Source organism: Tenrec ecaudatus, chromosome 10 (assembly GCF_050624435.1).
Source record: "Tenrec ecaudatus isolate mTenEca1 chromosome 10, mTenEca1.hap1, whole genome shotgun sequence".
NCBI classification, from domain to species: Eukaryota; Metazoa; Chordata; class Mammalia; order Afrosoricida; family Tenrecidae; genus Tenrec; species Tenrec ecaudatus.
In genome coordinates, this window is record NC_134539.1 from 136,969,934 (window position 1) to 136,992,439 (window position 22,506).

General features: G+C 57.5%; 1 protein-coding gene across 2 annotated transcripts; it reads right to left on the minus strand.

The window, feature by feature from the left end:
* Positions 1-10,118: 10,118 nt before the first annotated feature.
* On the minus strand, positions 10,119-14,427 carry LOC142458340 (keratin, type I cytoskeletal 14-like). 2 transcript variants are annotated; one of them, XM_075559367.1, is made up of 8 exons: positions 13,833-14,427; positions 12,557-12,639; positions 11,839-11,995; positions 11,549-11,710; positions 11,333-11,458; positions 11,009-11,229; positions 10,856-10,899; positions 10,119-10,307 (listed from the first exon to the last, which is right to left on the minus strand). In XM_075559367.1, the coding sequence occupies exons 1-8, from the start codon at positions 14,388-14,390 to the stop codon at positions 10,210-10,212; spliced, it is 1,449 nt and encodes a 482-aa protein (XP_075415482.1). In that variant the 5' UTR covers positions 14,391-14,427; the 3' UTR covers positions 10,119-10,209. The 2 variants fall into 2 exon arrangements, with proteins under 2 accessions (XP_075415482.1, XP_075415483.1); XM_075559368.1 differs by lacking the exon at positions 10,856-10,899 and having other exon boundaries at positions 10,119-10,327.
* Between the last annotated feature and the right edge of the window lie 8,079 nt (positions 14,428-22,506).

The following is a 22,506-nucleotide window of genomic DNA, read 5'->3' on the forward strand; positions in this document are numbered from 1 at the left end:
GCCAGTGTGATCCAAGGAGGACAATAAAAATATCCAGATATGACGAGGGGGAAACTACCAGAGCTTCAATTGCGCACCCCCAGTTTGTAGAAGGCTAAGCAGGACAGTGGGAGCCCTAAATCCCTCTGCAGAGTATCTATCTAGCCAGACTGAGCTGCTGGCAGATCCCCTCGAGCAAGGGACGTGCACAGCTCGATGATGAGCCAGACATGACTGTCAACTTGATTACGGTGGACGGAACTGCAGGGTGATTTGATACGTGATCAGTTCACGTCCCTCGTGCATCGGAAGAGCCAACCTGAATTTGCTCTAAGCTGAAGTATTTCTTGCTTGTTCCACGCCAGACCCGTCTTCTCTGTCTTTTTAATATTGCGGGTGGGCTTCTCTTTCTTCCTCCTTACTTGTGTTTCATCTTCCTCATCTTCTTCTCTTCTGGCCCTTTTATTTCGGTTTTGTGTTTTACTGTCTCTGTCTGGTTTCCCTGTTTGGGAAGCACAGAGGAGATGCCTAGAGATGGATGTGATGGTTTATCGGGGATGTGGGAGGAGGGTGGGAGGCTGGGAAGGCGAGGGGACTTGAGGAGCAAACACTAAATGCAGCAGGGGGTGGGGAGCACCCGAACTGATTGTGATGATGCACACACAACTCATTCTTAAAGCGATTTAACCAAGGAAGTGTATGATACGTGAATCAAGAAAACGACTTTTTAAAAAAAGAGGAAGACCCTGGACTGGAGAGACAGGAGTCGCAGCTGCAACAATGGATCCAAATGTAAGAACAATGGTGGCAAGGACACAGGACCGAGCAGTAGTTCCTTCCACTATGACTCAAACCTGACTCGACGGCGCCTCCTGCAGCAGCTGCCCCTCTACACCTGCGCCCCTCCCTCGCTTGTCCTTGCCCAGGAGGGTGTCTGGGCAAGGGGGATCCCAACCAATAGGGGTGGAGGGAAGATAACCAGGCATCCCAGTGGAGATGCTAAGAGCCCAGACAGGCTCTAAAAGGAGAGAGAGAGAGAGAGAGAGAGAGAGAGAGAGAGAGAGAGAGAGAGATGCTGGGGCGATCAGCTCGGGTCTGGAAGAGGCAGGAGCCTCTGGGGCGAGGCCCAATGGGCCTTGGGCTTTCTTGAAGTGACTTTTGATGGTGCACAAATCTGAACCGCAGTCACATCTGCCGTCAAGCTGCTTCTGATCCCTGGGGACCCCACGGGCTACAGAAGAGAGGTGCTTGCTCCAGAGACTTTCCTGACGGGCTCAACGAGCACGAGCAACCACAAGAGGATTCTGGAAGCAGCTTACCTGGCCTTTGTCCCCCAAAAGGTCGCTGAGGGAGTTCAAACCACCAACCTTTGTGCGACTCTGAGACCAGGATGAGAAGTAGACTGTTCTAAATAAATATTGACTACTGAGCCACCTGGTGAGACCATATTTCCTTTAGGAAGCAATGACGTCTACTAGACATGTATGGATCCGTAAACCAGCATGTGTATGTACTGACATATCTGGCTTCAGATATCTCCTCGTCCTTTATCTCTAGAGCCAAATATAACTACATGGCTGAGTCTTTACCGGGATTGAGGAAGCCCTGACCACTGCCTTGGCTATGAAAGCCAAGACACTCACCTGCCTCTGGGCCATCCCTGCACGTCTTCCCAAGGTCGCCACCCCTCCGACTGCCCCAGCAAGTGGCGTGAAGAAAGCAGGGCTCACAGACAGGGCTGGCCCCTCCTCTGTGGCCTGGACTCCGTTTCCTCGGTGGTGGTGGTGGTGGTGGTGTTTGGTGCAAGCCCAGGTGACAGAGAAGACCTGCCCTATAGAATTCCCTAGGCTGCAATGTTTACAGACAATTCCCGGCTCTTTGTCCCAAAGAGTCCACGGGTGCGTTCAGGCCAGCAGTTCCCAGTCCCCCACCGGGTGCAATGAGCACTGCACCGCTGGCTCCTTCGTGCAGGGTCGGGGAGACACAGAGACAGTGTGTGCACAACGCCTTCTTGGATGATGTGCACAGGTCCCCACATCAGCCACACTCCCCGAACCTGGCCCTCCCCCCACTTCTAGACCTCCTGCCCATAGCTGACCTTCCCCCCACATCTGGCCCTACTCCCCAGTTCTGGCTTCTCCCCACATCTGACTCCCCTCCCCACACGTGGTCCTGCTCCCCACATCTGGCCTTGCCCCCACTTCTAGCCCTCCTCCCCACATCTGGCCTGCTCCCCCCATGGAAGCTGTTCCCCACATGTGGGCCATCCTCCCTTCTGGCCCTGCTCCTATCAGGAAGAGGCTCTTACTCTGCTGAGCAACCCCGCGGGTACAGACTGGGGCCTGGATGGATCCAGGCACCAGCTCTTCCCTGCTCCTGTGGGCCCTGGCCAGCAGATGAGACCGGGCGTGGTGGGTCCTGCAGTGAGGGAGGCCCACAGCCCTGGCCAGCGTGCTGATCTCTTCCAGGCCGGGTTGCATCCCCTCTTTGCTCAACCCAGCCTTCCATGCCTCTGGTGGGAAATCTCAAAAGAATGAGCCAGGCAAGGTGGCGCCCACACCACTCGGTGACCCAGAGGCATCACACCGTGGCTCTGTGGGCCTCGAGCGATCGCTGCCGGGACGGCCGGATGGAAGGCCAACCCACAGGACAGGGGGACAGCAGGAACTCCAAGGAGTCCTCTGCTAGGTCTCTCCAAGGGGGCTCAGGCCTTCCTTTGAGGACTTGTGGGCCAGGTGGGCACAGGGCACCTGTTTCCCTCTCCCAGCTGTCAGTGGCTGCGCCTGAGGTGGGGCCCAGGGAGGCTCTGAGTCAGCGGGAAGCTGGCTGCTGGGGCAGGGGCAGGGCCTGAGTCACGCCTCCTCTCTTGGCAAGTGGGCCCGCCCGGCCATTACGCATTTAGACAGCCGCGTGCTGCCTCCTGGCGCAGGCCTGGCACTGCCTGTCTGCCAACACTGATTCTTTCCTCACATACGGGTGTCAGCCAACACCCACCTAGCCAGGCCCCGCCAGACCAGGGGGCATGAGGGAAAGGGTGGGCACGGTGGGAATGGGGGGGAGATGTGCTTCAACAGGCTCCCTTGCAGTCTGCCAGGCAGGGGGGCTGGAGGAGGCCCACTGGGGATCCAAACAGCTCTAAGTCTGAAGATTTCTCCACTTAGTTTGGGAAACACGCTGTCCCCGCCCTGAAACCCAGCTTCCTCACTGCAAATCCAATTCCTTCTTTACTGAGCACCTCCTGCATCCCAGGCTGATGTCAAAGTGAGGAACGACCCCCCGCGGTGGGCAGTGATGAGACAAAAGAGACCCTCGCAAAAGGATCTGCAGACGAGTGTACACCTCTGCTGCACGGGACTGGACTGTCAACCTGCAGGGCAGGTGAATTACATGCCAATAAAACTGGTCCCAAAGAAAAGACACTTATCAAACGAATCGATGGTGCCATTCGGGGGGAGGGTTAGTCATGGGAAGATGCATGGGGAGCACCTAAAAGGGGTGTGGCCACACCTGGGGGCTCAAAGAGGGCCTCCCTGAAAGAAGTCGGAGTGGCGAGTGAGGAGGAGGAAGTTGGGGGTCGGGGAGAACAAGGGGCGAGGGCACAGCCCAAGCAGATGCCCCAAGGTCAGAATAAGCAAGGGAACTCCAAGGAGAGCCGGCCAGTGAGTCTAAAGTACAGCAGTTGGACCAAGCAAACGATCCTGATTTTTAAAAAGTCCTTCTGACCCCATGGGGCTATTGGGAGGCTTCGGAGTTCATGTTTATATTGGCCCTAGTGCAGCGCACACGGTGGGGCATGTCCCTCCTGTCATGGCCACCGCGTCACCCCTGGCTTCCCCTCGGAGAGTGGGGTGACAGGCCCCCAGCCTTCCTGCTTGTGTCAGTTCACCCTCCAGTTTTACTACGCTTCCATAAGATCCAGGACCTGCGTTCTGCGGGGGACTGGGAGGAGGACGCCAAGGTGGGGGAAGGCTCTCCTTCCATCAGGCAAAGGCTGCACATGACATCTTCACAGCCGCCCTGTGAGGGAGGTCAGGAGCCCTGCTGGTGTACTGGATTATGCCTTGAGCTTTGAGCCAGAAGGTCAGTAGTTCAAACCCACCAGCTGCTGGGGACTGGGAGGGGGGGCGGAGAGAGAGAAGAGGAGAGGGGAGAGGGGAAAGGGGAGACAGGAGAAAGGAGGCTGTCTGCTCCCAGAAAGATCTACAGTCTTGAAAACCCAAACAGCACAATTGATGTATGGACTGTGATAAGAGTTGTATGAGCCCCTAATAAAACGATTAAAAAAAAAACCCAAAGCAGGGCAGTTCTACTCTGTCCTGTCTGGTTTCTGTGACTCAGAATCCACTTCATGGCCGTGGGTGGGTTTTTGTTGACGTGGGCACACATCTTAAACCTCTTCGAGAGGAGAGGAAACCGAGGCTCCAAACGTGCAGCGTGCTGCCCGCAGTCCCAGAGCCAAACCAGCAGTGGGCGGAGCAGGGATCTGTCCTCCGGCGAGTCAGAGCTGAAACAGCCTTAAGATGTAGGGTTCCTTCTCTCTGCCAACAAGCCCCCCGACTCCTCCTGGGGCCTATGTTTTCCTCCTTGTTTTGTCTCTCCCCCTTAGGTTATCTGTCTGAATGCATTCACCCCATGCGCTCCACACCTAGATAGCATGTCTCCATAGCTATGTGACTGAATGTATGAGTCATGGAAATGACCTCCACTAGCCAGTCTCTCTCTCTCTCTCATCTCTTTGTCTAGATAAGCATTTCTGTGTCTATTTGTGCATGTCTCTTTTTGCTGAGTTGCCCCAAAACTCATGCCAAGTCACGTCAACATCGTCAGAGTACCTCGGAGATAAAAGGCCTGGCCCGACAGCTGTCAGAGCCACAAAACGAGGAGTCACATCAGGAAAGCCCTGGCCCAGCCCAGGGTGAAGAGGAGGAGGTGGTACCTGCTCTGTATCTTTGCCCTGCAAATCCCTGGCCTCCCCTGCTAGCTTTGGGACAGTGCCCAAGCTCAGCGAGAGGAGCCCAGCTGGGACACTGAGGCTCCCCACCTCCTGGGAGCCTCCAGGGGTCACCTGCCCTGACATCGGCCTGCAAGACCAATTGGCCACATTCCCCAAACCAGGTCACCTGGGGCCCTAGGAAAAGACCATTCACCTGAACGGGCAGAGGTACCGTTTACCAGTGACTGTTTCACTGGACACAGTTGAGGTCCCAGTACAAAGAGCCCCCCCAAACAGAAAGGAACTTGGAATTTCAAGGCAGGCTCCATTCCTTAAACCAAAACCACGCTGTCAACTCAGGAAAATCCAGGCTGATCCCTCTGGGCTCTGAGCTTCACCCCATCCCCAAGAGAGCACAGACCAGAATGGGACGTCCAGGCTGGGCACAAGCCTGCAGGGGACCAGGGGAGGGAGCACCAGCACCTTCAGCTTGTATGACCTGCAGCAGGTCAGTCTCCCAGAGAGGAGGAGGTGGGAGGAGGTGGGAGTAAGTGTCTCCAGGGTCCTCCCCAGCACTGTCTGTCATTCTGGGCCCTGAGAGGACCAAGCCCCCTAGAGGTCATTAGGGAAAAGCAGAGGCAGAGTGGTCACGTGACCTGCCCCTGCCTCTAAGCTGCAACTCCGTCTGCTTCCACTAGACTGCGCTATGGAGGCACTTTCCTGCTCTGCCTCGGCAAACCACACCAAACTCGCCGCCCCGCCAGCCTCTCGCCACCCACAGGGCGGGGCGGAATACCCTGGTGGGGTTCCAAGACTGTAACTCTTTACTGGAGTAAAAAGCCTCTTCTTTCTCCCTCGGGGCAGCTGGTGGTTTAGAACTGCCAACCACGTGAATTGAAGCCCAGTGTGAAACCATTACTTTGTCCCGGGGTTTTAGTTAGGTCCAGTCCTGTAAACAAGAGCAAGGTCCAGCCAAGGACACCAAGCGCTGACCGCCCCCTTCCCCGCCAGGGATGATGGTAGTGAGGTCCACATGGGACCCTAGGACAGCCCTTTTCCTCTAGGGTCTGGAGTACGGGGCGCGCTCACCTGTAAGCCCAGATGCCAACTGCCTCCCCTCCCAATTCGGAGCCTGGCTGTCCTCCAGGTGGCCTGGGCAATCATCTTGATTCTGAAGTAAGTCCTAGTCTCTTCCAAACTGTCGTGGCAACTGCACCAGCCCAGGTTTGTCCCCCCCCCCCCCACAGTTAGGTTTCTAGAACGGGGTCCACCTCGACTCTTCCCACACCGCGCCGAAAGCATTCACGGCTCAGCAGCACTTTTGCAATCCAAGTGGGTTTTTATGAAGGAACGGAAACGTTTCAGGTTTTAGAGTTCCAAAAGGCTACACGCTAGTTCTGGAAAACCTACCAGGCCACACAGAAGTCACGCTGGGGTTCACAACGGCCATGAAAAGCCACGTGGAAAGAACACCGGAACAGGAGCGCGTGAAAACCCACGTGTGGGACTGGGGGAACCCCGGGGACCAGAGGCCCCTCAGGAGACCAAGAGGGTGCAGGCCTGAGGCTGGCACACAGCTGAGCAAGACCAGCCGGCCTTCCTACAGCGGGTGTTTAACATCTCCGGCTGCCCCCGGGGGGCGTGGTTGAAGGTATTGGTTGGCTCCATTGGCTGAGTTTAGGCCCACCTGTGTAATATACCTACGGTGGGTGTGTCCAAGGCATTGACTTCACCTGGGCCTAAGGGGCTTGTGTCTGAGCATGCTCAGTTCTGGTTTCCCCATAGGTGTCCAGTGAGTGCCCGATTTCTTTCCAACACCTACCTCTATGCGGGCCTTTGCAGGCATTGGGGAGACACACACCCCCCCCCTTTAATCCTTAGTCTAGCTACCTTTCATGACCATGGAATCTCACATTTCTCTCCTTCTCCATTGTGTCTGTCTCCTTTCGGAATAGAAACATCGGGCCCTCCAAGGATGGGCAGTGTCCGGGGATTCGGGACGGCTGTTCCCATCTCCTGCTCGCACTGATGACTGGTTCATGTGTTTGCTCTCTGCCCACGGCGTTACCTCTCAAATGTAAACGACTCCCCAGATTCCCTGTCACATTTGAGCGGGAAGCTCATTGCCCACTTGGGAACTCTGGTCTCCAGGGCCCAACCTCCCTATCATGCAGTCCCTTGCCACCAGGGAGCTCCCGTCTCTAAGGCCAGCAGACCCCCATTCTACTCAGTCTTCAAAGAAGCTCTCTTGAGCCTCTTCCCTCACAGAGTTGCTGCTTCACTTCAACCTCTTCAGCGCCAGTCACTCACTTCCAGGATGCCCACCTCCCCCTCCTCCCCCCCCCCCCACCTCAACTGAGGACCACTTGGATCAGGTCTTAGTGACAATGCTCAGGTAAAAAGACATTTAGTGTTTCGCTCCATTCATTTTCCTAATAACTCATCCTTTCCCACTGCCATTTATAGTGCGCTGACTAGGTGCCAAGCCTGAAGTGAAACTTGGTGCCTGCATGAGCTCATCGGATCCTCCACCAGCCTTATATAGTAAGATACTTTACTCCCACCTTATAAGAGAAAAGTAGGGCCCAGGATCTGGCCCAAGCTCTTCAAGGCTGCCCAGTGGCAAGCCAGGCACACCAACCCTGGCTGTCTGCTTCCAAAGGCCAGGCTGGTAGCCCCTTGGCCCAAATAGCCTTTTCCACCCCAGCTTCACCCCAAGGGTCTCTAGAAGATTCATTCAAATGAATGAGCTGTTAAAATTGACATAATGACTAGCCAACTCTTTCCTAGCCTGCGGTGGTGAGCCCCACCCACTTCTGGAATCTTGTCTACTCACTTAGGTGAGGTTGCACCCCATGCTCCTCCCTCTCCAGCCCCCAAAAGAGAGGGAAAGAGACTTCTCGCCAAGAGGAGGCTCCTACAACCTTGGCTCTTCACATGCATCAAGTCACTCACTTCGATCAACCCAGAGGAGGTTTTGTCTCCCTTACTCTACCGGTAAGGAGTTTCAGACTCAACTTCCCCAAAAGAGAGCTAATGCAGACAGAACCAGGGCACCAAATCATTCAGTCTGTTCCCAAATCCTCTAAACACACCCTTGTAACCCAGGGACAAGGGAACAACAAGAGATCTGAAAATGATGGTGAGGGGGGCATAGAATGCCTGGTGGGGTTCGATAAAGTGCAATGTAGCCAAGAGGAAGTACAGAGAGCCAAATGGAGGTCGAACATGATAGTGGGGCAGGAAGAAAGTAAAAGGAAATAGAGGAAAGAACTTGGAGGCAAAAGACATTTGTAGAGGTATAAACAGGCATGTATATATGTAAATATATTAACATATAACAATTAGGATATAGTTATAGGTTAAGTATTAAGGTAGCAGACGGACATTGGGCCTCTCTACTCAAGGCCTCCCTCAATGCAAAAATGCTTTGTTCTAATAGCCTGGCATTCTGTGATGCTCATCTTCCCGACACAATCGCTGAAGACAAAATGGGTGCATAAGTTAATGTGGTGAAGAAAGCTGATGGCACCCAGCTATTACAAGAAATAACATCTGGGGTCTTAAAGGCTTGAAGTTAAACAAGTGGCCATCTAGCAGAGAAGCAACAAAGCCCACATGGAAGAAGAACACCAGCCTGTGCGATCATGGTGTCAACGGGGTCAGGTATCAGGCATCACCAAAACAAACAACCGTTTTGATGTGAACAAGGGGGTTGGAGTGAAGACCCAAGGCCCATTTGTAGGCATTGGACATCCCCTCACAGAAGGGTCACAAGGAAGGGACAAGCCAGCCAGGGTGCAGTATAGCACCCACAAAACACACAGCATTCCTCTAGTTCTTGAATGCTTCCTCCCCCTCACTATCATGACCCCAGTTCTGCCTTACAAATCTGGCTAGACCAGAGCATGTACAGTGGTACAGGTAAGTGCTCTCGACATACAGAATCCAGGGTAGATAAACCCCTCATTACCAATAATGAGAGTAGTGATACCAGGAGGGTAGGGGGAAGGTGGGAGGGGGGGGGTTGACCAATCACAATGATCAACATGCAACAGCCCTCCCTCCCCTCAGGGGAACAAACAACAGAAACGATATGGGTGAAGGGAGACAGCAGATGGTGTAAACTATGAAAATAAAAATAATTTATGAATTATCAGGGTTCACAAGTGGGAGAGGGGAGGGGAGAGCGGGGTAAAAAAGAGGAGCTGATCCCAAGGGCTCAAGTAGAAAGAAAACGTTTTGGAAATGATGATGGCGACATAGGCACAAATGTGCTTGATAAAATCGATGTCTGGGATTGTTATAAGAGCCATAAGAACCCAATAAAATGATTTATTAAAATACGAAGTAAACTAGAAGCACCCTCGTGGTGGGCAGCCAACCCCCTTAGACGCGGTAGGAGGAGGAGCTCACAGGAGCACTGCTGTGGCGGGGCGTGAGCAAAGTAATGACTTTGCTTCAGGTTCCTCACACCCTTCCTGATAATCCTTCCTCCCAAGAAGCCCACGAGGCGGGTACCGTCATTGTGCCCACATGGAAGATGTTCAAACTGAGGCTTGAAGATAGTCAGCCAATTGCTCCTGGTCAATGGCTGACTGCGGGCACCATCCAAAGCCAGCTTTGCAGGAGGCTCGGGTGAGCTGGAGGGGGACAGGACTGTCAGCTGGCCGTTGAGTTCTTACCTCAGGTTCATGAGCCTGCATGGATGGGCGCCGGGATATTGTTTGTGTGTGTGTGTGTGTGTGTGTGTGTGTGTGTGTGTGTGTGTGTGCGCGCGCGCGCGCTGAATGGAGACGCAGGAACAGGACTACCGGCTTTCACCATATTCTCAAGTGGATCACGGAGGTCAAAAACTGTTTGTTCAACGCCTTCACGTAACAGGCACCCAACACCTAGGGAAGGAATGGACTCCTGGCTGCATGACTGTACCGCCCTCCCCCAGGATGAGGAGGGGTCAGCGATGACCTTGCACACACATGTCACAGGTGACCTGGCACACACTTCCATCGGTACTTTTTGAAAGCTTTCCTGGGACCAGAGCCCATCCCGCCCCCAAGCCCTCTCTGTGTTCCAGAGGCCACTGCCAGCAACAGAGACACTCTCTCCCCCGCTCTCTCCCACCCACCTCCACTCCTGCCAATGACCAGGCAGAGACGGGCATTATGCAACTCAAAAAGCTTTATTGCTTGCCAGGAGCGGGCAAGGGTGAGGCAGGGTCTGGGTGAGAGGTGTTTGGAGGGGCAGGAGAAGGGGGCTCAGTGTCTCCTAGGCTGCGCAGGGCCGAATGAGCGGCCTCAGTTCTTGGAGCGAAGGACCTGCTCGTGGCTGGACACCACCTTGCCGTCGTGCACGTCCACCACCTTGGTGCGGATCTGGCGGCTGGTGGAGGACCCTGAGGAAAGAGCAGAGAGGGTGTTCGTTCCCAGAGGTGGGCGGGGCAATGGGGAAATCGGGAGTGGGGAAACCAACCAGGAAGGTGAGGGCACTTCCGCCAACCTGTCTCCCTGCCCTCTGCCCTATCGCTTCATTTGCCCCTGTTGCCCAACCCCTCAGAGCAGCTGCACAGTTCTTTCAGACCAGTCTGCCCTCGGGCTGGCTCTTCCTAAGAACCCAGCCCCAACTGGTCCTGCCCAAATCCACCCAGATCAACTGATCGGGTCGGGAAATGCCCTGCGGAGCCCTGTCAATGGAGAGGGCCACCACAGTGGTGCAGCAGGGGCTCAGCTGCAGACCCGGAGCTGGAGAAGTCAAGCGAGGAGACCCAGCCCTAACCCTAAGGACAGCCTGGAAGAATGACCTCCTCTCTACACCCCCACCCCACTCCCAGGCAGTTGATACAGGGAACTGTGTGGAGAAAGTCCAGGGAGCCCCAAGTCAACTCCCAGACCTGCTGGGGGGTAGGTGGTCCCCAGCCCAGACCTGAGGGGAAGAAGGTCTTACCATCTCTGTGAGACTGAGAGCCAGAGGAGAAGGAGGAGGCCAGGCTGTAAAGGCAGAAAGGGGGAGGGACGTTAGAACTCTTGGGGGCGGGGGTGGGGGTGGGGGTGGGGGGCAGAGAGAGAGCCCTGGGGCGTGGACCGCGGGGACACTCACTGGGCGTCCTCGCCCTCCAGCAGGCGGCGGTAGGTGGCGATCTCCTGCTCCAGCCGGGTCTTCACGTCCAGCAGGATCTTGTACTCCTGGCTCTGCTGCTCCATCTCGCAGCGCAGCTGCGCCAGCTGCTCCTCCACGCCGCCGATCATCTCCTGGATCTGCGCCAGCTGCATGCAGTAGCGGCCCTTGGTCTCCTCCAGGCTGTTCTCCAGGGATGCTTTCTGCAGGGGAGGGAAGCGGTCCGGGGGGGTTAGTAGGGGCTTCCCCCACCCAGCCAGGGCCTGGGCCCACCCCAGGATGCGGTGGCCCTGGCCGCGACCCTACCATGCTGAGCTGGGACTGCAGCTCGATCTCCAGGTTCTGCACGGTGCGCCGCAGCTCCGAGATCTCGCTCTTGCCGCTCTGCACCAGCTCGCTGTTGGTGGCCACCTCGCGGTTCAGCTCCTCAGTCTGCAGGAAAAGAAGGGCACGGGCCGTTCACCCCGGGAGCTCCCCAGAACGCAGGTCTCCCGGCTGCCCTCCATCTGGAAAGGCGCCCACCTTGCTGAAGAACCATTCTTCCGCGTCCTTGCGGTTCTTCTCCGCTATCTTCTCGTACTGGTCGCGCATCTCGTTCAGGGTGCGGCTCAGGTCCACGCCGGGGGCCGCGTCCATCTCCACGTTGACGTCCCCGCCCACCTGGCCTCGCATGGAGTTCATCTCCTGGGCAACCAGAGAGGAGTCCACAGTCAGGACCCCCACCATCCCCATGGCGAAGGATCCAAGCTCCCCAGTCAAGGTCCCCTCTCGTCCCTCCAGCTTATCTCACGAGCCGCATCTTGTCTGCTCACCTCCTCGTGGTTCTTCCGGAGGTAGGCCAGCTCCTCCTTCAGCCCTTCGATCTGCATCTCCAGGTCGGCGCGGGCCAGCGTCAGCTCGTCCAGCACGCGGCGCAGCCCGTTGATGTCGGCCTCCACGCTCATGCGCAGGTTCAGCTCCGTCTCGTACCTGAAATGACCCGGGAGAGGGGAAATGAGACAGCCCTTCTGACCACACTGAAGTCTTTGTTCTCTCCACACACCCCTGCAGTGTCTTCCTGTGGCTAGCATTCTGGCGGGGGGGGGGGGGGGGGGGGTGCAAAATCACAGCCGGGTTGGACACAGCCCCCATGGATTGTTCAAGCTGAACATGCCCCCGGGGCACTAGGAACAGATGGGTGATGCTGCTGCCGGCTATGGGCAAGATTGGCTGGGCTCAACACGTCAGGCACACAGTCGTGCACAGGGCCCCCAAGCAGGTCCAGCTCCTGCACCTCTCAGCAAGACAGAAAGTGGGGAGCCTCCCTCCCCATAGCAGCGGTTCTCAAGCCTGAACAGAATTGCCCACTACATGGATGAACATCGTTGAATCAGAACTCCAAGGGTTGGAGCCCAGGAGACTGAGTGTTTTCAGGAGGTGCCTACGGGCTCTTCAGGCAGCCCTGTGGCACTGGCCAGCCACTTGGAAACGCCATTCCCAGAACAGCCATCCTGGGAAGCCTGGCGATTGGGGGCCAGGCTGTAAACTCACTTGGTACGGAAATCGTCAGCAGCCAGGCGGGCATTGTCAATCTGCAGAACGACGTTGGCATTGTCCACGGTGGCAGTGAGGATCTGCAGGGTAGAAAAGCACACGTCATTCGAGCCAGACCTGACTGCAATCCACGGGTGATAACCTTTGCACACCTGCTCCTGCTTGAGTCCCCGGCTCCCTCGCCCCAGATGCCCAAGGCCTCACCACAGCCGCCCAAAAGAGAGCCCCGAGGGGCTCTGGCTTTAGCCCAAGACTTGGCTGATATGTGGCACGCAGAGGAAACAGGAAGAAATGAATTTAAAAACCCTCTTCCCTTGGGTTTAAAAACGTCCTTGAGTTCTGGTCCCTGTTCTGACTTGCTGTGACACCTGAGCCCCATCTCTGGACCTCAAGCTCCCCGGTAAAAGGGAGGAGTGGCCCTGTAGTCCCCCAAGTCCCCATCCTAGCTGAAGCTTTCTCACTCTACAGAAGTCTATGCCTTAAAGCCACACACATTCCTTCCTTGTGACCGGCAGGGCGTGCGACCTCAGGTGGGCCTTTCCTAAGAGATGAGACCCAGCCCTCACAGCAGATTTGAAAGGAGGAAGCAGGGGACAGAAACGCAGGTGGAGTGGAGCCTGAGCTTGGCTGATGCTCCTCCCTTCCTCAGCTCACCCCCCTCATCCGTGTGAGGCTGCAGAGCCGGGCCAGCAAGGCACGGTTGGCTTTGTGGGTGATGTGGAAGGCAGGTGGGACAGGCTCACCCAGCCCCTTCTCTGTGCAGGGCCCCAAGATGGGCTTGGACGGGTTGCCTCTGTGGGTCTTCCCTGCCACCTGGCTGTGGGGAAGAACCCGATGCTCCTGGGCGGCATCCGTCACAGCCCAGACTAACGAGCTAATGAGCAGTTCCAGGATGTCTGGCCTGTCCCGTTACAGCCTCGCCCCACCCTGTGCTGGAGAACAGGTAGCAAGTGCTCCCCTCTGCCCTGGCACTGCCATGTGCCCCCTAGAGAGTCACAGCCCCTCTCAAATCATCCACTGCCCCCTGCAAAGGCTTGCCTGGCTGGTCTCATGGGGTCTGTGACCTGGAGTCCCCCCGGGTGGGAGCAAGGCTAGAGGGTCAACATCTCCTGCCTATTTCTGTTTGGGGACATCAGAGTCTTCGAAGAAGGGGATGTGGGACTGAAGCCCCTCCCCCGAGGCAGCTAAGGGTTCCAGTGACCTAAGGTATCTATTGTTATGAGGGAGGTCGAGGGGGTGGCACCCCGGCTCCCCGGCTGTGCAGCCCACCCACCTTGTTCCTCAAGTCCTCGATGGTCTTGAAGTAGGGGCTGTAGTCCTTAGCCTCACTGGGCCGCTGCTTCTGGTACCAGTCTCGGATCTTCACCTCCAGCTCGCCATTGGCCTCCTCCAGGGCGCGCACCTTGTCCAGGTAGGAGGCCAGGCGGTCGTTGAGGTTCTGCATGGTCACTTTCTCACTGCCAGCTATGAGGCCGCCATCACCACCCCCAAAGCCGCCACCCAGGCCACTGCCGAAGCCACCACCCAGGCCACCACCCAGGCCACCACCCAGGCCACCACCCAGGCCACCGCCGAAGCCACCACCAAAGCCGATCCCCAGGCTTCCACCATAGCTGGTGCTGCTGCTGCTGAAGCCGCCATAGCCGCCCCCCATGCCACAGGCTCCCCCGGAGGAGAAGCGGGAGGAGGAGGCAGACAGGCCCCCGTAGGCGCTGGGGGCCCGGCAGGAGCCTGCGGTCAGGACGGAGGAGACCCGGCTGGAGCCACCACCGAGGCCGCAGGAACCCTTCATGGAGCTGGAGGAGGTGAACTGGCGGCTGCAGGTGGTCATGGTGCCGGGAGGAGGTGAGTCAGTGAGCAGGCAAGTTGCAGGAGAGAAGAGAAAGGTGCTCAGTAACTTGTCAAGGGATGTGATCGCTTTATACTCCTGACGAGGGGCGGGCCCCGCGTTTTCCATCCCCCTTGGCTTTCATCACCTAGGGCCGTGCCAACACCCAGCCTGAGCCCTCCTCTCCTCTGTCTCATCATGCCTGTCATATTTTACTGTAAACTCACTTGTTTGGGGCCATTTTGGGGCTTTCTTGTCTGCCAGGTGTGACTCACAAAGGGAGGTGTGGGCCTGCGGGCTACACTTTCCCCTCGGTCCCCAGAACTTCAGTTGCAGGAGCTCGGGCTCAGCCAAAGTGACAGGGAGCAGCACCTCTCAGCCCTGTACACCTGGTGACCTGGTGGTTTTCCCATCCTGAGATCGGCCTTTGCCATTGTCGGTCCCTGGGCGTGAGGAAGCCCACAGCTCCAGGTGACTGGCCCCAGCATGGCCACGGCCCTGGGGACCTCCATCCTCCAGGGTGCCATCCAGAAGACAAGATGGTCTTGGGGCCCTCCTGTCTGATCCGATGGGCTGGGCTGGGGAGCCTGGTAGGTTCCTGAAACAAACCCAGGCAGTCTGGTGGCTCACACCCCCATGAAAGGAAAATCCAAGTGGCTCAATTCCCCACCCACCACCAGGGACCTAGTGACCCTGTGCCCAGGGCCTCCTGGCATTGGCAGCTCAAGTTAGCCTATGGCAGATGGCCTCATAGTCAGCATCAGAAATGTCAGTAGAGATCAGTAATTCTTGAGCCTGGCTCTGCCATCCCCACCTGTGCAGCCCAAGACCTGGCTTATTGATAACATGGGTGGGGGAGCGGTGCATCTGCCCTGCAGAGTCCACTCCAAGCACCGAGGTGGCAATATCTATGGAAGGGATTTGGTACCTAAAGATGCCTCCCAGGCAGTGAGCACCGCCTTAACCCAGTCTGGCCTCTAACAAAGATGGAGCAACATCCCTGGAATAGGCCAGGAGGCAAGAGAGTGGGACTCTTTCCAGCCCCCCATGTCTTCTTGGGCCCTCAGGGCAGCACTGGCATGGGGTCCCCTCGGGCCTGCTTGCTTGAGCCCCTGTGGAGTCACCATAGGACTGGACCCAAGTGATGGTGGGAGGAGGGGTGTAGGACCCCTGGGAGCAGAGCCAGCAGGGCTGAGGGTGTGGCCAGAGTGGACCCAGACATCCTGGCTCCTGAAGCTCCAAGGAGCAGGTGCCATCTCCAGGAGTCCTCCCTAGCAGAGCCTCGAGGAGCTCTGGGGGACAGTGTCTACTTGGCGGGCTGCTACCAAAAAGGTCAGCAGTTCAAACCCACTGAGCACTCCTCAGAAGGAAGACAGGGCTTTCTACTCCTGTAAAGCATTCCAGGGGCCGTCCTACCCTGTCCTAAAGGGGCGCTCAGAGTGAGCCTAGACTCAGAGGCAGGGAGACGGAGGGGGCCCACAGAGCCACATCTCTCCCCCCCCCTAACCACCCACATATTCTTTGCTGTTGCCAGCTGATGTCCAGTGGCCTCTGATCCATAGGGACCTGATGGGTGAGCAGAATGAAGTGCTGCCCAGTCCTGCCCAAGCCTCATGGTCATTGACCTGTTTTGAGCCCCTCGTGTGAATCCTAAAGTCAGAATGTCTGATCTGGCCTCAAGTGGGCCCAGACGACCTCCACAGGAGTCGCCTTCCAGGCCCCCACCCCACACACCTGCCAACCTCCGGCTCCACAGACCCTGGCAGGCGTGTTGGGAGGAATGTGGTCATGTCTGGGGCTGCCCGACACGTCCTATCTCCCCAGACAGGCCCCAACAGCCCCCGCTGGAGGCTCAACTCTCTTCCTAGGATCAACTGATCGCAGAAGTGAGGAAGTGAGCCCCCCCCCCACTCCCCACCTTCAGTCCCACCCCACCTCAACCCCCACCAACACATGCAAGTCCGCTGGGCCCTCCCCCTGCAGAAGACCCCTCCCCCTGTCCACCAGGCTCAGGAGCTCAGAAGATAATGCTGAGGTAGGCGCTTGGGCTGTGGGCTCCGGAATCTGCCTCGCTGAGGGCTTTCAAGGGTGTGAGTAAGCCAGGCCCCACCCCGATCCACCCGCCACTGACAGACTTGCTTAATCTCCTTCCAGAGAGAGGGCCCCCCACCCCGGGCCCAGCCCTGCAGTTTCCACAGAAGAGGCAACAGAGCTTTGGGGCTGAAGGACAGATCTTTGGTTGGGAGGCATGTTGCTATGGGCTAGAGGTGGGGCAGAGAAAGGGGCAGCATCCGGAGGGAACTTGAGGGGCGGAATGGGGCGCAGAGTCCAAGAGAGGTTTCCTCCTTGTTGCCTGTCCCCCATCACCCCGTCTCCCTCCATTGTGGGGAACACGGGGAGAAGCCCTGGAGCACAGGACACAGGACAAGCTCTCCTCCTGCCCTGCAACCAGATTGATGGGACTCATCAGAGACTCTCGGCTCCCCCTCCTCCAAGGGGAGCCCAGGATATAAACGCTCTTAGGAAACCAAGGGCAATCCACCCACACTCACAACCTCAGAAGAGGTCTTTGATGGCCTCCCGCTCCCAGGGACCCTGGAAGGCCAGCACAGGACAGGACACAAGTCTCCACCCTCTCCCCCAACTGTGGCCCAAATCCGGGGATCAACCTCCCTCCCCTCTGCAGGCACAGAACCCGGTAACCTGGGACTTACAAAGAGTCCAGGGCAGGCGGGGACACCTGCCTGGCACTACACTCCCACCGGTTCCCTGGTGCGCAGGTCTTATGGGGAGTCAGCTTTGGGAGCAGCAGGGGCCAATGGGATGGGGTGGGAGGACATGTCAGGTAGCCAGTTCCATCTAATACTCCCCCAGCCCCAATTTCTGATCTCCTGGTAGACTTTGTGTGGATGGCATTACCTGGCTCTCCTGCCTGCCTGCCCGAAAAGAAGGTGGGTACAGGAGGAGCCTGGGGCGGTGCCTCCTGTGGTTAGTGAGTCTCCCTGCTCCTGCCTGCAGGGCGAAAGTGGGGCACAGATGCCAACCCAAACAAGTGAAGCTGGGCAGGGCCAGGCAGCCCCCCACAGAGCCTGCATTGTGTGTTGAGGGCTGGGCTGGGCAGAACGAGTGGGATCCACAGCAAAGAGGAGGCCTTGGGACAGCTCAGGCTGAGGGTGGGGTGGGACAAGGGGCCGCAGAGTCTGATGGCAGGAGCTGCCCTGCCCTTAGGAAGTGCTCAGGAGAGAGAGAACACACATCAGAGTTACCTAAGACCTAAACAACCCTGTGAACAAAGGTCGTGACACTGTCACAAACCTGGGGGCTTAAAACCACAGAAACGTCTTCTCTCACATCCGGAAGACCAGACTCTGGCATCGAAGCACCAGCATGACCCTGATCTTTCCAAAGACGCTGAGGGGCACCCTGGTCCTTCCTTTCCTCCTCCATGGCCCGGTGCTCTCTGGTGTCCCTTGCCTTCTGACGGCAGAACGCCAAACCCCACCTCCTCCTTTGAGTGGCCATCTTCCCATGGGACTGGGTGTGTGTCCCCTTTCTGTCTCTCATTGGGTCTAGGGTCCATCCTAACCGAGTACAACCTCACCTCAATCCATAACTTCATCACATTTGTGAAGACCCTATTTCCAACTAAGGTTCCCTTCAGAGATTCCAGGTGGACATGAACTTAAAGATGCCACGTTGAGGACTCAGGTGCACCTGGCACAAACCAAATCAAACCCACTGCCATCGAGTCAGCTCCAACTCATCATCCTACAACCATCCTATAGGTCAGAGGAGACCTCCTCCCTAAGGGCTTCCAAGACTATAGATCGTGATGGGACAGATCATCTCATCTTTCTCCCTAGGAGCGGCTGGTGGGTTTGAACTGCTGACCTGTGGCTTAGCAGCCCCATGAGTCAGCCACTGTGCCACCAGGCTCCTGCACCTGACACAAACCCTGGTATTTTCCATCGCCTCCTATGTATGGGAACTCTGGGCAATGAAGGAAGCTCAAAGAAGGAGTGATGTGTTTGAAAGATGGTGGTGGTGGGCGTGGTGGAGATGGTGGAGGTGGTGGTGGGGGGGGTGGAGGTGGTGGGGGTGGAGATGGAGGTGGAGGTGGAGGTGGTGGAGGTGGTGGTGGAGGTGGAGGTGGTGGTGGTGTAGGTGGTGGAGGTGGTGGAGGTGGAGGTGGAGGTGGTGGTGGTGGTGGTGGAGGTGGTGGAGGAGGTGGTGATGGAGGTGGAGGTGGTGATGGAGGTGGAGGTGGAGGTGGAGGTGGTGGTGGTGGTGGTGGTGGTGGAGGTGGAGGTGGAGGTGGAGGTGGAGGTGGTGGTGGTGGTGGTGGTGGTGGCGGTGGTGGCGGTGGTGGAGGTGGTGGAAGAGGTGGAGGTGGAGGTGGTGGAGGTGGAGGTGGAGGTGGAGGTGGTGGAGGAGGTGGTGGTGGTGGTGGAGGTGGTGGAGGTGGTGGAGGTGGAGGTGGAGGTGGTGGAGGTGGAGGTGGTGGAGGTGGTGGAGGTGGTGGTGGAGGTGGAGGTGGAGGTGGTGGAGGTGGAGGTGGAGGTGGAGGTGGAGGTGGTGGAGGTGGTGGAGGTGGTGGAGGTGGAGGTGGAGGTGGTGGTGGTGGTGGTGGTGGTGGAGGTGGAGGTGGAGGTGGAGGTGGTGGTGGTGGTGGTGGTGGTGGCGGTGGTGGCGGTGGTGGAGGTGGTGGAAGAGGTGGAGGTGGAGGTGGTGGAGGTGGAGGTGGTGGAGGTGGTGGAGGTGGTGGTGGTGGTGGAGGTGGAGGTGGAGGTGGTGGAGGTGGAGGTGGAGGTGGAGGTGGAGGTGGAGGTGGAGGTGGTGGAGGTGGTGGAGGTGGAGGTGGAGGTGGTGGAGGTGGAGGTGGTGGTGGTGGAGGTGGTGGAGGTGGAGGTGGAGGTGGAGGTGGTGGTGGAGGTGGAGGTGGAGGTGGTGGAGGTGGAGGTGGTGGAGGTGGAGGTGGAGGTGGTGGAGGTGGAGGTGGAGGTGGAGGTGGAGGTGGAGGTGGTGGAGGTGGAGGTGGTGGAGGTGGAGGTGGAGGTGGTGGAGGTGGAGGTGGTGGAGGTGGTGGAGGTGGTGGAGGTGGTGGAGGTGGAGGTGGTGGAGGTGGTGGAGGTGGAGGTGGAGGTGGTGGAGGTGGAGGTGGTGGAGGTGGTGGAGGTGGTGGAGGTGGAGATGGAGGTGGAGGTGGTGGTGGTGGAGGTGGAGGTGGAGGTGGTGGAGGTGGAGGTGGTGGTGGTGGAGGTGGTGGAGGTGGAGGTGGAGGTGGAGGTGGTGGTGGTGGTGGTGGTGGTGGAGGTGGTGGAGGTGGTGGAGGAGGTGGAGGTGGTGGTGGAGGTGGAGGTGGAGGTGGTGGTGGAGGTGGTGGACGTGGTGGACGTGGTGGAGGTGGTGGAGGTGGAGATGGAGGTGGAGGTGGTGGTGGTGGTGGTGGAGGTGATGGAGGTGGTGGACGTGGTGGTGGTGGTGGTGGAAAAGATACTGCAGGCCGCCAGAAGGGGACACACATCCACGCTAGAGAAGGTCCAGCAGCCCATAATCCTCAGATGCGCGGGAGGTAAGGCGTCATCAGGAGGGACCCGCTGCTGGAGAAGGATATTATCCTTGGTCAAATAGATTGGGGAAAAGGAGAGCATCCATGACCTGGCACCAGCTACGGTATTATACCCGCAGGTGAAAGGTGGGCAGTGACTAAGGGGAGCCGAGGAATGGAAGCCCGGGGGATGGTGCTGGTGAAGACTGTTGCCCGCACCCGGGGCCGCCAGTAGAACAGAGGGGTCTCCTGGTGGAAGCACCACCGGGACGCTCCTTGGCTGCGAGGCGGGAGAGGCTTCGTCTCACGGTCTTGGACGTGCTGCAGGAGATGGGCGTCGTGATGTGGTGCAGCCAGGGAGCCATGAACTAGAGGAAGGTCCTTGACAAGAGGGATCAACACCGTGGCTGCGACCAAAGGCTCAAGCTGCCCATCGGGAGGACGGCGCGGGGCTGGTGGAGCTTTGCGAGGTCCAACACAGGGCCGCCATGCGGGGAGCGGACTCGACAGCTCCCGACAACAACATCCACAAGGAGGATTGGCTCAATCCGGGCCTACAGTGCTGCCCTGAAACACACCCAAGGCGCCAGGGTTGGCGTAAGGCCAGGAAGTGCGCTGTGTGTGTGTGTGTGTGTGTGTGTGTGTGTGTGTGTGTGTGTGTGTGTGTGTGTAAGGTTGCCGTCAGACAGCGCTGACTGCAGGGCAACGGATGACAGCAACAATCCAACCCTCTATCACCGAGTCACGGAGTTCTGTGCCATGGCAGAGGCGGGGGTGATGGAGAGACTGTGCGGAGCAGGTGTGGGTGGCCCCACCTGGCAGGCCTCTGGGAGAAGAAGCTGTGGTTCATGCACAGGTGCCGGGGATTGGCAGGAGACAGAACTCTCCCCGCCTTATTACCGTGTTCCTTTCCCAGAGACAAAGCTGCCCGGGGAGAGAGGTCTTGTTGGTTAATTGGTTTGTTCATTGATATCTCTGAAATTGCTTGAGATTTTTAAAAGAATCCCCCCCAAAAGTAGAGTGCGATCATGTGTCCCGGCCACTCAGCATCCCCTAAGATGTAGCATGTTACATTCAACATTGCCCAGCCACAAGACTGAGAAATCAACACGCATGTAATGCTACACACGCCAAACACACTGCGGGCCTCACTTGAGTTTCACCAGCTCTGTGATAGCTCCATAGGCTGCGCAGGTCTCCCGGAACCTGGACACTTTGGAAGAGAATGACCCATGGCAGTGGAGTCAATCCCAACTCATGGGGACCCATGTGGGTCCCTAAAGGTCCCCAGAGGCTGCATGTTCAGAAGGCATTTGCCAGGCCTTTCTCCCACAGCACCTCTGGATGGACCCAAAATGCCGACCTTCAGGTTAGCAGTTGCCAAGCAGTTGCCAAGAACATTGACCATCGGTGCCACCCAGGGCTCCCTTATTTCCCTTTCTGCTTCTCCAGCCCCGTTCACTTTGCCCTGTATCACTCCCTACCAAGTCTCAGGGGTGTGTGTGTGTGTGTGTGTGTGTGTGTGTGTGTGTGTGTGTGTGTGTGTGTGTGTGTCCTGCCGGGACCATGGTCTGGGCCCTGAGCTGACCATGGGAGGGCAGGGCTAGTGTGGAGGTTGGGAGCAGGCTGCCAGCCAGGAGAACAGACACCATCGGGGGCCTGGGGCACCGTCCCGAGGCCCTGGCATCCCTTTCCCCCAGAGAGCTCTGCCACCCTCTGGTTTCCCAAGCCTGTGTCCTGTGGGAGCCAAGCCAAGCATTTCACAGTCCAAGGCCTCGCCGTGCCTCCCATAGGCATCGGAAAGCCGGCAGGGCAGAACAAGCAGCCCACCACAGAGGAAGAAGGTGCAGAGGTTGAGGAATTCACCCAAGTTCTCAGCAAGGAAGCTGCCCAGCCAGGGTTCAAACCCAGCTCTGCCTGGTTGCAAGCCTCGCTTCTCAGGGCCAGCTCTGCCCCTAGTAGACAGTGCTCAAGAGTCAGGATCCACGCCTAACAAAAGATATAGTGTCTGGGGTCTTAAAGGCTTGAAGTCAAACGAGCAGCCATCTAGCAGGGAATAAACCCACGTGGAAGAAGCACACCAGCCTGTGTGATCATGAGGTGCCGACGGATCAGGGATCAGGATCAAAAGATCCAAAATAAACTACTGTATCACTGTGACCAAGGGGGATTGGAGTGGAGATCCAAAGCCCATCTGTAGACAATTGGATATCCGCACCCACCCACCCACAGAGTGGGATAAGGAAGGGATGATTCAACCAAGGTGCATAGAGCACCGACAAATCACACATCCTTCCTCTAGTTCCTGAATGCTGCCCCCCCGCCCCCCACTACCACGACCCAGTGCTACCTTACAGATCTGGCTAGACCAGAGAACACACATTGGTACAGATAAGAACTCTCGAGGCAGGGAATTCAGGACAGATAAACGCCTCGGGAACAGTAATGAGAGTAGCAATATTACGAGGGTAGGGAGAAAGTCTGGGAGGGGGAAGGGTGAGAAAGGGGGAACCCATCAAAGGTGGATATATAGCCCTCACAAGGGGACGAACAACAGAAATGTGGGTGAAG